Below are 15,993 nucleotides of genomic sequence, written 5' to 3'. Positions count from 1 at the left end.
TTATCTGAGTTTTCATTTATGCTAACTTAAACCAGTGTATCTATGAGAAGGTGGTTTTCACTTGTATATACCTTAGAGGCAACTGAAAAAAGGTTTTTCTAGTGAGGAAACTATTGAGACAACTATTATATTAAAATGAACTTTCACAAATACACTGAAGTTTCTGAACTCTTAAAGAGAAGGTAGATAGCTTTGGTATTGCTTACATTCAAAGATAAGAACTGAGAGGAGAAAGAGGAACACTGTGTACAACCAAGACTTCACAGGCTTTTGTAAACACTCTATTTTTTTAGCAGACTTCACATAATTTTTTTGTTTTGATACCTATTCTTGTGTAAAAAAAAGAAACATGTTACTGTTTTATTGGATGGTTAGTTGTTTTGTTTTTCAGGTTGGAGATTGATTTCCATATGACATAGTGAACTTCAAGCTCTTCACCAGATATCTGAGAAAATGAGTAGTGCAGGGCAGAAGAAAGATCCAGAGAATTTTTTTAAGGACTTACTAATATAAGCTTTTTTCCACCATTACTTTCTCATCCTTAACACAAGGACCTAATACCAATCATAACTATTTGCTGTGTCCCGTGTGCTCAGAAATTCAGACTCCTGCATAATTTTTTACAGACATTGTATGGGACAAGAGCAAAGGTGTCTCTTCCTGCTTATTTACACAAACATGGAAAATCAGGGAGATGTAGAATTGCCTGAAAATGAGATTTCTGGGCTAGAAAACAGACACATAATAAGATGCTTTTTTTGTTTCTAGCCAAAAGGTTTCACCTGGAAAACAGCTGTTTCCTCCAGTGGGACAAGACTGACAGTGGAATTGTTCCAATTGCAACCAAGGTACATTTTCAAGAGAAGATGTAATTCATATTCGCCTACCTTGGCACTTGCAGGGAAAAAAGGAGCATCTGGAAGTTAGAACTGTGTTCACATTTGAGAAATTCCACGAATATATTAACAGCTTGAGGAATGAATAGAGGGGAAAGTGGTAGAGTCTGCAGCTGCAATGAATCAATAGTTTTACCTTCATGATGTTTACAAATAAATACGATGTTGCATTCACATCTCAGAGTGGCTCAGTACCATAGAGAGAAGAATGGACAGGTTTAGTTGAAATCTTACATAAAGTTTGCGATATTTAAGACAAATTTCTGCTATGCAGAAAAATTATTTCAGAACATGAATATTTTTGATCTTTGAGACTAAACTCAAAAGCATTGTAAGTACAAGAACCAAGAAATACTGTTGCTACCTCTTCTGCTGGAGTAACACTGATTTGAGACAGCAGAACTAAGAGTTTAATAGATGGGATTATTAGTGAGAGGACCAAAGGAGGGGAAAGTGATGAATGAAGCTGGGTTGGAATAGTGTGTGCCTATGGGTAGCATGGGCTCAGCCACCCTCTTCCTTGCACCTTGGGACATGGGACCACCACAGCCATCCAGCGCTGGGAGGAGAGGCATCTCATTGCAACTGGCTCTGGCAGGGAGTAGTGAGAAATCTCATAGGTCCTGAAGCCCACCATATGTGGCCATCTCCAGCAGAGTGAGGAGTGCAACAATCGCTTTTCTTCTTCTTTGGTTTACTCATGTGAAAAATCCAGTCAGCAAACAGAAAGCATAAAGCATGGTTTATATATCAAAATAGCACAGATTAGCACTAAAAATATTCTCAAGAATTTAATCACAGAATCATTTAGGTTGGAAAAGACCTCTGAGATCGTCAAGTCTAACTTTTGACTGATCACTACCTTACCAACTAGACCATGGCATTAAGTGCCATGTCCAGTTGCTTCTTGAACACCTCCAGGGACAATGACTCCACCACCTCCTTGGGCAGTCCATTCCAATATTTAACAATCTTTTCCATGAAGAAATTCCTCCTGATGTCCAACCTGTACCTCCCCTGGTGCAGCTTGAGGCTATGTCCTCTTGTTCTGTAACTAGTTGCCTGGGAGAGGAGATTGATTGCTACCTTCCTACAACCTCCTTTCAGGTAGTTCTAGAGAGTGATAAGGTCCCCCTTGAACCTCCTCTTCTCCAGGCTAAGCAACCCCAGCTCCCTCAGCTGCTTCTCATAGGACTTAATCATTAAACCCTTCACCAGCTTCGTTGCCCTTCTCTGGACATGCTCTAGCACCTCAGTGTCTTTCATGGTGTGAGGGTCCCAGAATTGGACACAGTACTTGAGATGTGGCCTCACCAGGGCCAAGTACAGAAGGACAATCACTTCCCTAGTCCTGCTGGCCACTCTGTTTTTGATACAATTGGATGCCATTGGCCTTCTTGGCCACCTGGGCACACTGATTGCTCATGTTCAGTTGCTGTTGACCAGCACTCCCTGGTCCTTTTCTTCTGGACCACTTTCCATGCACTCTTCCCCCAGCCTGAAGCATGGTATTATTGTGGCTGAAGTGTAGAACACAGTCCTTGACCTTATTTAACCTCATTCCGTTGACCTTGGCCCATCTATTTAGTCTCTTCAGATTCCTCTGCAGAGCCTTCCTTCCTCCAGCAGATCAAAACTCCCACCCAACTTGGTGTTGTCCACGAACTTAGTGAGGGTACTTTTGAACAGTTGTATAGTTTAATATCCACTCCGCTAGAAAATGAAAACTTAAAATTATTGTCAAAAAGACTTAAATCTCCAAGATATTAAGGAAATATCTTTAAAATTTTAAATTACTTTAGGATTCTAGGATAGAGACTGTTTCTGGCCACATGAAGTAAAGTGATTAGTCCAATGCAGTCCTGACCTCTAGGCACTACCGTGGGAAAAAAAATCAGATCCAGTGTCACTTTATTGTTCTGGCAGCCTCCAGAAGTGTGGCATTATTTCTAATTTTCTATGCTTAGCATGGTACGCTGAAGACTGGATAGAAATGTTGCTGTAAAACTAACTAAGTAATTTGTACCTCTTCTGTGAAACTGCCTTTAGCACTTCACAGTGTGAAATGCACTAGCCTATCCTGAATGATGAATGAAACAATGGCAAATATATTCTTAAAAGGAAATTCCCACTAATTGGTTTTTAAGACAAAAACCTAACCGTCATCATTATTTTGCCTGTATAGTTGAAATTATCCTAATTCATTAACTGGTAAAACTCCACATTCCCAATGCACTAATATCTACATATGCACATTTTAATTCGCATTTAATTTTAATCTTAAGTCTGTGCTGAAGCCTTATCAATATTTGTAGCTAACCTCACAAAGCTTTCCTGAAATTGCATTCTCATATATGTGGAGTAGTTTTCCCCATAATTTCCAAAGTTCCCCTCTTTCCAGAGTAACGGTGACCCAGCAAAGTTTCCCTTGTGATCTTTCTTACATGAGCTCTGTATAAATCACTAAAAGAAAACAACAGCAAATCACTGGACACTTTTGGTTCAATAGAAACTTGCAGGCAAAATATAATGAAGGTGTATTACAAAATGCGTGGATCTCTCACTTGTGATAAATGAAAGGAATAGGCATGGAGGTGTGTCTCTGGGGAGAGGATCCCACAGCACTTATTTCTGGAAAAGGAAGAGAGAGAGTAGGTTGAGAAAAGAGAGTTTGGGCTATTACTGATCTGGAAATTCGTCACTTCATCCGGTTAACTAACAGCAGAGTAGAGCATTACATTCTCTAGACCATTTCAGGTGGCTTTTAGGTAATCAATACAAAATGCAAGAACAAGACATGCATTTTAGGATAGATGTATCTCACATGGATTACTTCTGCTTGACCATCTGACAACAGGGCTACTCTTTCTGAGAAAAAAACCCACATGTATTTAGTTCTAAGTTGACATGCCTCTTACTAAAGTGAAAACTTTATCAAAAGATTTTTGAGCCCTTGCATTTTTGAAGCAGTAGAAAATCTTGTGTTCTCAAAACTCACTCTACTACTAAAATAACATCTTCATTGACTTTACAGGTTGTGAGACAAATTAAGAGTAGAGTATGTAGTGGTTCTGCTTCAAGTCACTGGATGCAGTCAGCCATCTAGTGATGTAGCTGCTCCAGGCAGAGTTCACATTCAACCTCTATCACAGGTCTTTTGCTACAATATACACATAACATGGAATATATAATACACACTCCTGGTAAAAAAAAAACAAAACAAAACAAAAACCAAACCAAACTAAACCAAAAAAAAAAACAAAAAAACCTCCCACACCCACCCCAAAACACACACACACAAAGGAAAAAACAAACAAACTAACAAAAAAACCAAAAAAACCCCCAAACAAGCAGCAACAAAAAACAAACAAAACCCCAAACCAAACCAACCAACCAAAACAAAACAATATAAAAAACCAAGCCAAACCGAAACAAAAGAAAACAAAAAACCCACAACTCGCCCCCCCTCAAACCAGCCCAAAACAACAAACCAAATCAACAGTAAATATTTAAAAGAATGAGTCTAACTTTGGATATCTCTTTGTAAAATGGTCACATTTTTTAATCCTAACGTGAATGGTGATTGAACAAAATTTCTAAGAAGAAGAGGGTTTGAATGTTTTCCTTTAAAAAAAAGCGATTGAAATTATACTAAACTTTTGCTGCAATTACAGTTTAAATATTTGGGTTCTAAAACTATGAAAGGTATATAGCCTGAGCCGCATCATATACATGTGGTATCACCTCTTTGGGATGTTAAGTTGTATCTTGTGTCAGATATGCTCGTACACTAATACAGCTAACTTTAGTAAGAGTCACATGGATAGACCTGAAGTCAAAATTAAGGTCCTATACGCTATAGGAGGAAAAGGTCAATGCAAAATAAGGACCTTAACATTTGAATAGATGTATTAAATTATGCCTCTAAAAACAGTAAAATAGTTACCAGAAAACTATATTTATGGTAATTGTGTCAATAGTGAATAGCCTCTCAGCAAAGATTGAAACAAGATTTAGCCTTCCTGACATGCATAGAGAACCGCAACTTAAGTCTACATAATGGAATATAGGGAAAAAATGAGTTCATTTACATACCAAAGGAGGCTACAAAGGCTTAGATTCATTGTGCTTTTGACAATTTGACTCCAGGCAAAGGTACTGAGATACTTTTGAAGTTGTCAGAACACAAGCACGTACAGGGAGTAGCAGGTCTTTACTCATTACATATTTGTAAAGGATTTTTTAAAACTAACTTTGAAGATAGAAAGAGGGGACTTCTCCAGTGAGAAAGTTTTCCTGTGCTTGGCATTTAATATTTTCCTTTCTTATGGTAAATGCCTTTGCATGGCACCAAGAAGAACTTTTAGGCCAGATACAAGTTCATACCGTGCTGTCAGACTTATTCTAAAAAAAGGTCAAATCAGCCACAGCATTCAAGTGAGGCTTATGCAAGACTTAAAGTGATCGCTTTTTCATTCTGATTTCTAAGAGCAAAACTCATCACTGGCCATGATTTTGAGCAACTGAACTAACCTGACTGAAAGTATAAATTAGATGAGATTTAGCTTATGGACTGTTTGGGATAGAAGAAATAATAATTAAAAAAAATCAATACCTTCAATACCTACATTTAAAGACGTGACCAGAGTTACCTCTCCTGAATATTACCTGCAATATTATCTAACATATTTTGAAAGGGGGAGGAGAGGAGAAAGATAAAAAGGTGGGACAGGACAAGGTCTGTCAACAGTGTCATCTGGTATCTCTGCTACCTATTGGTGTCACTAACTCTACCATTAGTAGCTTTGGTAGCCATGTACTTGCTTCGTAATTCCAATAGACTTTTTTACATAAATCAACTGTGCTGTTGGCGCACATTAGGAAAAAGACCTAGAAGATAAATCTTGCTGGTCCCTTTTGACCACATACAGCTTAAACACACTCCCATTCAGGGATCTAAAGTCTTTCCAATGGTCTGTTCCAATGCACTAAAGCAAGATTTATATGAAGGCATAGGGCTAACACTAAAATATTAAATAGTCATATTTTTCCAGTAAAAATGTTTAAAACTGGCAAGAGAACATGACAGTGGGATGATATGGATAAGAAATATAGCTGGTTGTCCATAGCTTAAGTCTTTGTATGGGGTGACTTTATATTTCAGATCAGTTTATCTACTTCATGTACTGAGATACCTGTCTGATCTGTCAATGTAAAGCACTAAGGATATTAAGCCCGTCCATCTCTTTAAATTCTCTTTGACCACACCTTTGATTTGGTTTTAGTTTAATGTGAAAGCATTGTATGAAAAACCCTGTGTTCCCATTTTACACGTATCTGAATACATTTCAATATTAATCCTCAACCATTTTTTGTTTTTTAAGACCCACTAAAATGATTCTTCAGGGGGGAAAGGAAGGGAATAAAATTGTTGATGGTTTTTGAATCATAAACTAGTTTTCTTTGCAAGTCTTTAAAAAAATCCCTTTTAAAAATTAAATGTGAAATTAAGAAAACCTGTGCTAAGGATCACACTTTCACAGTACTACAATTTTACACTACTATTTATAGAAATCACTTTTATTTAAACAAAAAAGCCATGATCAAGCCATTACAGTTGTGAAAATTTTTAAAGAAATCGCTGAACTGCTGGAAGTTACTGGCTAAACAGATGCAGTTAAGTTAAGGTAGCCTTTTTTTGAGAGTATGACCTGTTTGCAAATACAAAGAATGTGTTCTTAATTCAATTTATTTTACTATTTGAACTCAATTATTATTTTATAACAAGAAATAATTAAGACTTTAAAAAAAAAGAAATATGTTTTCTTTTTCTAACTTTTGAATAAATATTACATGAAAGAAAATGAGCTCTATCAGTTACATATTCTTGTGGGATGCAATGACCAGAAATTAAATTAGAAATAGCATTATATATACTTTACAGTACACAAACAGTTTTTAAATGCTGGATTTGTATCATTTTAATTGAATTCCAATTTCCATCCCAATGAAGCTTGACAGAAACCACAAGTAAAAATTAAATCATTATCTAGCAAAAGAGAAATGCACCATTTACCATTCTCCATTATTCAAAACCCAACAAAAACAACATGAAAAGACTAAGAATCTGGATAAATGGCTCCTAAACTGTAGATTTTTTAATAGACGGATTTTCAGGTTATCTGTCTCTCTAAGAGTAAAAGGCACAAATTTAGTGAGAAAGGCTATATTGAGTTACCATATTACTAATCAGCCAAGAGGAATCAGTGTCTCTTTTCCATTCTTCTGGGAAAAAGAACAATAAATGACATATATAAAAAAATTTAAAATTGCGATTTTGAAATTCAGATTCCTTGTTTGTTGCTTTAAATCACAATTAAAATTGGTATTTTAATCAATCAAGTTTTTTCAGTCATTTTGATTTAAAGCAATTCACCCTCCACTATTTTAAATACGGTTTAATTTGGTAAAATAAGTAGCGTCCACTAGCCCAATATTTTAAAGAGAGAAGAAACCAGCAAAAAAAATCAGAAAGAAAAGATTTTTCATTTCTGTAACCACATCACCTGATTCAAATAGGATAACTCTTGTTTCTCTGTCCTCAAGATGTCCTAAACTGAAGCCAGACCTATATTATGAAATATGATTTAAACCAAAAGGTTAAAAAAAAAAGTTTCTGCTTTCCACAGCAGAGCAGTAAAAGCAGCATGATCTACTTCTTATTCAGTATTTACACTCTAGACAATGGGTAAAATTGTGCAAAATATTTATAGACTAGTTTTTTTCAAATTTTCAGTATTTGAAGCTGTAGATTGGGACTTCTGAGAATGTAAGTAGTTATCTCCCCAATAACTTGAAAATACTACTTGGATTTTAAACATGTTTCTTATTATATAAATAACCTTAAAATATGTTCTAAATACTTATGAGCACCAGGTTCTTTTTTTAAAAAATGAATAAATGTTCAGACCTAAAGTACAGCTCTTTGCCCACAAGTAAAGGGGAGTTAACTGTACATAGACACTTTCAGCCCATCACAGATTAACAACACCCTAGCCCTCTGGTTTATTGGTTATAAGTCTTCCTGCTGTCCACAGGTAGCAAACTTTCTAAGGGGCTCCCTAAAGTAAGAGTTTCCCTGTACCAACTGAACATGCATAGATACTGTATCAGCTGTAAGTAGCATTGTCCACAAATTCTTAAACCTAAAACTTAAGATAGTAAATTTGGCCTCACACTTGCTTCAACAGGCCATGAGAAAGTACCAAGGCTGGAGCCAAACTAACAAGCTCAGTTGTCCAGGCCCGCAGTCACAGGGGAATACAAATTTTAAGGAATTTCAGTGAGAATTTGGAGCTTTTGTTCCCCGCAAAGACTTTTTTACAGGCAGGGTTTTCTGACTTTTTGTCTCTCCGAGTAATTAGGTTGTTAATTTTATCTGGTAGTTCTGAACAAGAACAGACTGACTCCTTCAAAAAATCATTGCTAAAATTGTTGTATTTTCCTTACCCTGCTGTAAAAGGTATACTATCTTCTTCCTTAACACTGAAAGCCAGAAAAAGAAGACACCTTTTCATTTTGGAAATATACTAGATGCTAAATGAATTCTATAGAAACCTTCTAATTCCAAGCTTGAACAGCAGTCTAACTGAAAGGTAGGAAACCTCATATGCCTAAAGGGTTATTTCTCATATATTATTAGTTTCGCGTCTATTAATCTTCAAGCATGCAGATCTTATTGCCTTTTGAAATGGTTTACATCTTAAAACTTTTTGTAGCTATCAACAAGCCTGCGTAAAGGACTGAAATCCTGAAAAGCTAATTTTGATTTTGTCACTGACAAGTTGTGTGCGGCCTCAGGGCTTGCCTGTCTGCTTGCAGTCTGCTCCCAGATAGAGGAAATATGTAGTCGCACAGCTCTCAGCAGCAAAATAAGGACCAAACTGTAACTCATTGTCTTATTTCTATTTGACTCCTTCTTCTCTCTTGCTCTACTGGAGAAGTAAGTTGTGGCAGACAAACAGCTGGCATAGAAACCTTGTCTCCTTGGATTAGGTCAGTGCACAGTCTCCAGAGCACTGCAGCAAGCAGAGCTGAGTCTCTGTTCATTCTTCCCTGCATAGGAGGATAAAGTGTCAGGGGACAGCCAGCAACCTTGCACTGTGACCTGCAGGAGACTAGAAAGGACCAACTATGAGGCTGCTGCTGGAGCTACTGTGCACATATAGGTTAAGCTGTATTTTGGTTGAAGCCATTTCTCAGAGGTGCTAGGCTCAAAGTCAAGTGATATGGGAAGAATTCAGAGATTCTGCTTGTCTTTGAAGGGAGAAAATTTGTGCTGTCAAAACTCAACTGGAGCAGAATGTGGGCAGAAACGTGGGGGACAATAAAAAGAGTTTTTTCATATATATTAATGGCAATAAGCGGTATAGAAATATTGGCCCATTGCAGGATGAGGAAAGTCACCTCACAAACCTGTGTCAGGGGTGGTTTAGGCTGGATATTAGAAAAAGGTTCTTCACCAGGTGGTTGGCTGCTGGAACAGGATCCCCTGGAAGTAGTCACAGCACCAAGCCTGACAGAGTTCAAGAAGCGTTTGAACAATACTCTCAGGTACATGGTGTGACTCTTGGGGATGGTCCTGATGATCCAAGGACTTGATGATCCTTATGTGTCCCTTCCAACTCAGCATATTCTGTGATTCTGTGAACTACATCTGCCATCGAGTCCAGTCCAATCCCTGTGTTCCATAAACACAGCAAAGTAACACAGCTTGCTAGACAATCACTTAGGTGGATCACAGTAAAGATCCTGGCCATTACAAGAATACTCAATAACAGCTTAAATGTAACAATAACAATATCAATAATTAATATAAATTAATATTAATATTTTAATAATGCTAATAATACTAGTATTAGACCTTGAGAGATTTGGAAAGACAGAGTACTTAGTATCTGTACTGAGACTTTTTTTTATACACTTTTAAGGACTTCCACTTTTTAATAGTACATTTCTGTGACTGCAATGACATGTAATATGAGAATGCTGAAGATAATCCCTCGGAATCTTCTCCTAAATACTTGACAGCAGGAGACATAAGTCCTGCCAACTTTCTAAGGACACTTATAAGTTGCTGTCTTCAGAGATCTCATTTTGTCTTTCACAGTGTACATTTCACCAGTATTTCCACAACTAATTTGCAGCTTTGGAAAAGAATAGGTAGCACATGTGACTTATGATGCAAGGAGACAGGGCAGGGTCATTGCTTAGTGGCAACATTTTAAGTAACTTAGTCTTATTGTCACTATCATGATGTTGACCTGAAAGAGCTCCCCATCATCCCTATTCATCTATCTTTGAATAGATCACAGTCTTGACGTGGGCTGTCAGAAAAAGGTATCCTGAGATATGCAGCCACACACTCTACCAGGGCTAGACCATCTCTCTAAACCAGCAGCTACACTGGCCATGGCAGAGTTGAAGCCTGCATCACTGTTGTGCCCTGCTCTTTTACGCGTCATCATGGTACCTCAAAAGTCAAGGAGCCCGACAGTCTGGCTGATGCGAGACTGACACTGTAAGATAGAGTTATGAATGCCTATCCCAAGGAGCAAGTGTTTTAATCCTAATCAAGCCATGAACATCTCAGAAAATCAGGGGATGGGATGTAGTATGGGAAAAAAAAAAGAAATTCTGTGAAGCAACAGGTATTTTAATACATTTTTTATTTAACCAAACTATATGTTGCTGAAGTTTATATTTAAACTTTCAGACTGTGAGTGCCAGTACTAGCCCGGGAGGAAAATAAACTGCAGTGAAACGTTACCCTGAGGCAGAATTCTTACTTTTCTTCCATGAGTAAAATTTCCATCTCATGGATACAGAGTTTTAAAATCAGTCTATCAACATAAGTCTGTTCTAAATACGTGGAAACAAAACTAAGCTAAACTAAACTAAACTAAACTAATTATATGGTTTATTTACCTGCCGTACAGAAGGTCAGCTTACTGTGGAGCTGGTGCCCTTTATCACCTAAAGTCTATGCTTTGCACAAAAAAAACACAGAAGAAAGACACACACTATTATAGCTAAGGAATACCTGAAAACCACTATAAAAGCACAATAAAAACATTTTCAGACTCTTTGTTTTCTTTTAATATAGGGTCTTTTATTTCATTTTAGGATCTTTTATTGTCTTTCTTCAATAAAATAAATGACTGAAAAGTCACTTCCAGACTGCTTGAAAAGTCTTCTATTTTTAGGAATAATTTTGGACTAAAAATCTTACTAATTTGGTTATTCCATAGATTTCCCTGATCATAGCTACAAAATAACCAATGTTTAAAACAAACTTGGTTAAGAATATCCAAATAAACTAGTGTTTGTATCAGCTGTCAGGCTGAGACACCTGTTTTGTCAATATTTGCAGCCAGAAGTAAATTAGAGAACAGTCCAACTGCTGATTAAAAAATCACATTATCTCCTTGCTATGGCTAACCAGACATCAAGCAACGATTGTACAATTTGACATATTCTTAATACCAACCTTTTAGAAGGAAGGGGGTCACTCATTAATAGCACTTAATGCAGAATCCTTAATGCAGAACAATAAAAAAATGGAAGATGAAAACTACAGCTTTCATGCACTGAAAGACAACATAATCGTGAGAAGTAGAATAAAAATAACCTTCAGAAGACTGTTTAAAAGCACCTTTTGTAATGTCATTATTAAATTCAGATAAACACTGTAAAAAAAAGGTTGGAATGAAATTTAACAAAAATATTCAGTATTAAAGAGGGTTGCATTTTAAATATATCCTCTGACTGACTGCAGTTGATAAAATATTGTTATGCATCTAAAATATTATTTAAATATGAATGGTCAGGAAATATTAAAGTACATGAAACATTCTTATTTTAGAATATGTATTTATTGGTTAATACTATTGCCTTTCATTCTTGCAGGCCAAGCTTTGGCATACTTATTTCAGCACAATTTTCTCTGACTCCTTTAGAAGTTTATCTTAAAAAGGATTTCAGAGGTTTTTTTACCTTTTACCCTTCAGTGACTACATATACAGTTCACAAATACTCTGTGCTCCCTATGGAAAAATCAGGGCCAACAAATTAAACTATTCTGACTCAGGCAAATCTCTCATTATAAGTGACTACCTGAGCAAAGACTTGAGAGTAGAACACCCTGAAAAGTTAGACATTCCCCTCTTGTATAACTCTAATGTAGCTGCCTAAATGGTGATGTTCTGCAATTGAGACTAAGGCTATTTTTAGAGGTGTACAGAGAACTAGCTTCAGTAACTGGTAAAAACTCAGGCTACAGGATTGAAAAAGTAAAAAAAAGAAAGAAAAAACAGGAAAGAAAAGTAAAAGGCAATCCACCACACAAAATGAAATGGTCCTAGAGTAAAAGAATTATTTGATAAGAGTAACAAACCTTTTTGACCTGCTAGCTCAATTATATTGTTAAAGTACATATAATTTTTGGTTAATTATATTTGAAAAGAGTTACTGTACCTTCTGCTGTAATCTCAGCCATGATGATGGTAAGAGATACTCTGTTAAAATAGTCAAGATCTACTGTGGCAGCTTAGATTGTACTTCTGGGTTGCTGGCTCTTGCAGGAGCTGCAGAATGAGAAGGAAGGAGGTCCTCTGCTTTGTCTAATTGTGTTCCTTCTTCTTTTGTGCCCTCTGAAATGTCTTTTTCCTCTGCAGAATCATGCCCTCCCACAGCAACCCAAGGTCTTCCAGAGGCACTACTTAAAGCTCAGTCTAAAGTATCAGCTTCTAACAAAAATAGCCACGCCTCACAGTGAACCTTCAGCACATTTTTCTAATATCCTCGGAACCACGCACACTACAAATAAAAAGTAAAAAGACACAGCTCTAAACAGGACAGGAACTCATGGAAAGGCAACAAAAATCAAAAGAACTGGGAAAGAACTGCTCAACACTTCTGCAGCCTCGCCAGCATAATTGCAGTTCTTTGGGGGGTATGTCGGGAAACATGAAATATAGAGTTCAAAGTAACCTTATCCATCCCAGTTCAACTTTATTCTTAGCACACTCAGTGCTGAGCACATTCTTCCTGACCTTATTTGGCTGGGGAGGGTCCTATGAAGCTTACTGCTGACTAAGGGGGAGGGTAAATTTGGGTGATTTTCTTCACTTCAATAGTCATAGTTCAGAACCAACTGAGACACCAGTTCAAATCTATGAAAATGGTAACTTCTTCAGTTTGGATTTTTTCATCTTTTTCTAATTTACTGCAATTATCACACATACCTGTGAAGTTCATCTAAATATTACAGAACATGGTTGAAATTCAAATAGTAACAGTTTATATGGTCTAAATACATGAAGGTAATATGCAAAAATATTAAGCAGATAGATTTTTTTTCTGTGTCTGATTGATGGAAATATTTAAATAGCTTAAAAATTCTGTGATTTAAAAAAATATTTTATACAACTGAAAATAAGTAGATTTTTAAAACAATTTAGAGGAAGAAAAATATTAACAATTTAAATAAGAATAATGATTTTAAAACCTGATCAATCTTTTCATTGCACTGCATACAATTTCACAACTGTGGAATTATGTATGTGGTCAATAGGTTGAAAATGAAATTAGCAAAAAAGTGCCGTCGAGCCAGCATACCTCTACATAAATGTCATCGTCATATGAAATCAGAAACCATCCTAAACAGTTCTTACCAGGGAACCTATAGTCAACTCCTCTCTGCTACATGAGTTGGCATTTACAATTCTCATCTTCCCCGCAGAAGATATAAGCACCTGGCTCTGTGGCAAAGTATGGGGAAAGGAATCTGTTTGTCCAGTGCACAAGATGCAGAAGCAAAGGTTCATTGAGCAGTACTGTCACCAGCAGGATTTTTCTCTTCCCAGTACTCTTAACATACTTCAAACCTGTCACTTTACTGAAAATGTAAGCTTACAATCAGTGCTCTATCCCCTTTCTCCTTTAGCTCTACTGACCAAATCTTTTGCACTGACAAGTTCTGATTACTTGATGCTAAGTAGTCAATGCTTTTCTGATCATCCCTCTAACCCTCTGTTTACTCCTTTAGCCTGTCCTTCAGTAGATCCTCCTCACTAAAGCTGATAAAGGGATTTTAGGCACAACCTTATTCTTTCAAAAATACTCTTTCATGAATATCAAAATTACATTCATATTGACAAAAGAGCTGCCCACAGTAGCTCAGTCGTTAGTAAAGGATGATAGCAGGTATGATACTCAGGGAAAGCCCTTGTTCTTCTTAATTATTTCTCTCCTGGAGCAGTTCCATTTTCCATGAACAGTTAAGTATTTTGGGTCATCTGTGTTTTGACAGCTTTACTACTTGCTTGACATGTGAGAGAGACCATCTCAGCTGATTACCCAAAGCACAGGCTATATTGCAAAGTCATGCTATTCAAAATGAAATAAAATAGTAAAGTCTAAGTTTGGATATATGAGGAGAGAGAAAAGGTGAAAAATTGTCTGAATTTTTTCTTGTTTTATGAAGCAAGATCCTGAGATTGTGAACTATACCCAGACACATCTGTTTGTATAACCTACTGCATATGCGTAAATGTCTTTATCTCATTGCCTTCTATTTCATCTTCTGCCACCTGCTCTCTTGCCTCCATGCCTTACTTCCTTGCTACTATTTAAGCTTACTCTCAGTCATGGGATGTTATTATGAAACCAAACAATAAGAGCAGAGGAAGGGAGAGAATCCAGATGGAAATCAATTTACCTCAACATCAGCCCAGTGGCCAGAAAGAGAAGTGGTTGATACCTTCTCCCTCCATTCCTTGTATATACAAAACATTCATTCTGAGAAGTGGGCTAGAGATGTCATATGCACCAATATCTTACAAGTGTAATTCTAGGCAACTGTATTGGAAGTTACATAGTTGCTCCCTTTAAAGTCAAAGTATTTCTGTGTCATATTTCCTTCACAAGCTTTGCAAAAATACACAGAACTAAGGTGAAACCAAGTTCCGTGTATGTGTCTGTGCATGTACATTTGTTTTGAAAAACAAGCATTGCCATCTGAAAACTATACAGAATGTCAGATTTATTATTAAGGAGTATAAGCAAGGGAAATTCTGAAAATTTTGTTTAGGGCTAGTTAGAAGTTTTGTCAAAGTCTGAAATTCAGCTCCTGACTCAATTTCGGAGTTTCTTTTACACTAGTCTGTGAAATTCACAGTACGCAGAACGCCAGCACAAAATCTATTCAACTCTTCATCCAACAAAGTAAACATTAATTTCCTGGCCCAGTGTACATATTGAAAATTGCATTTTAGTAGGAACATTTTCTGTCTATCCTATCAGAAATATTCTTTTGTAAGGTGCCCTTTCTCTCTCCTTGTCCCTCAAACAATAACAAAACTGAAAAATTGAAACTAATTTGATTCTTTAAAGTGATATCCAAACCTGGACATATGCAATTTCTCCTTATTTTCTTCCCACCATGTCTTGGGCACAACGCGAAAGTGCTCTTGGTTCAAGTTGGCAACAGGTACTCCCTTTCCATTAAGTGAGGCTACCTGTTAAATGAATTGTCCTAGGATCAGTACTTGCATTTGCTATTGATGGAGGCAATTGTAACAGCAGCTAAACCCTCACACCAGATTTCTTGGATACCCAAATCTGTGTTTAAGAAAATAAAATGAAGGTTCTCTTTGCTCTATAGCTGCCTGGATAGGAAAAAAAGTAACAAGAAGAGGGGAGGAGTAAGTTCTATATATTGTACTAATGCGTGCATGTAACCATGTGCCTTGATCTCAGATAATGTATATTTCACTAAGAATCCTAACCGATGATTCCATTTGAACATTTTTTTAGGATGTTTAGGAGGTTTACTATTTGACAGAATCTAATACAGACTCCTGCTTTGAGGTGTAAAGTTGGGTTATTCATATAATTAAGGTAGAAATATATGAATACTTTATAAGTTGATTTCTGGGTTGTCTTGGAGATATTATTAAAAAGGGAATTGGGAGAAATGACAGATTACATCAAATTATGAGGTAATGAGAAGACAGACTTTCATACTGACACAAGG

The 15,993-nt window shown here is 36.6% G+C and overlaps 1 protein-coding gene across 1 annotated transcript in view; it reads right to left on the bottom strand.

Annotated features, from left to right (window-relative positions):
* The window catches only part of TRDN (triadin), a 111,354-nt gene extending 98,449 nt beyond the window's left edge, over positions 1-12,905 (bottom strand). The window contains exon 1 of the mRNA XM_027683602.1: positions 12,432-12,905. Coding sequence (XP_027539403.1) covers positions 12,432-12,453 — 22 coding nt within the window. The 5' untranslated portion in view covers positions 12,454-12,905. The remainder of the gene's footprint in view (positions 1-12,431) is intronic.
* Positions 12,906-15,993: the final 3,088 nt, after the last annotated feature.

The sequence above is a fragment of the Neopelma chrysocephalum genome, unplaced genomic scaffold, assembly GCF_003984885.1.
Source record: "Neopelma chrysocephalum unplaced genomic scaffold, ASM398488v2 Primary Assembly neopelma1_23, whole genome shotgun sequence".
NCBI lineage: Eukaryota > Metazoa > Chordata > Aves > Passeriformes > Pipridae > Neopelma > Neopelma chrysocephalum.
Note: the sequence above shows the minus strand (reverse complement) of the source record. Positions and strands in the feature narration are given on the sequence as shown.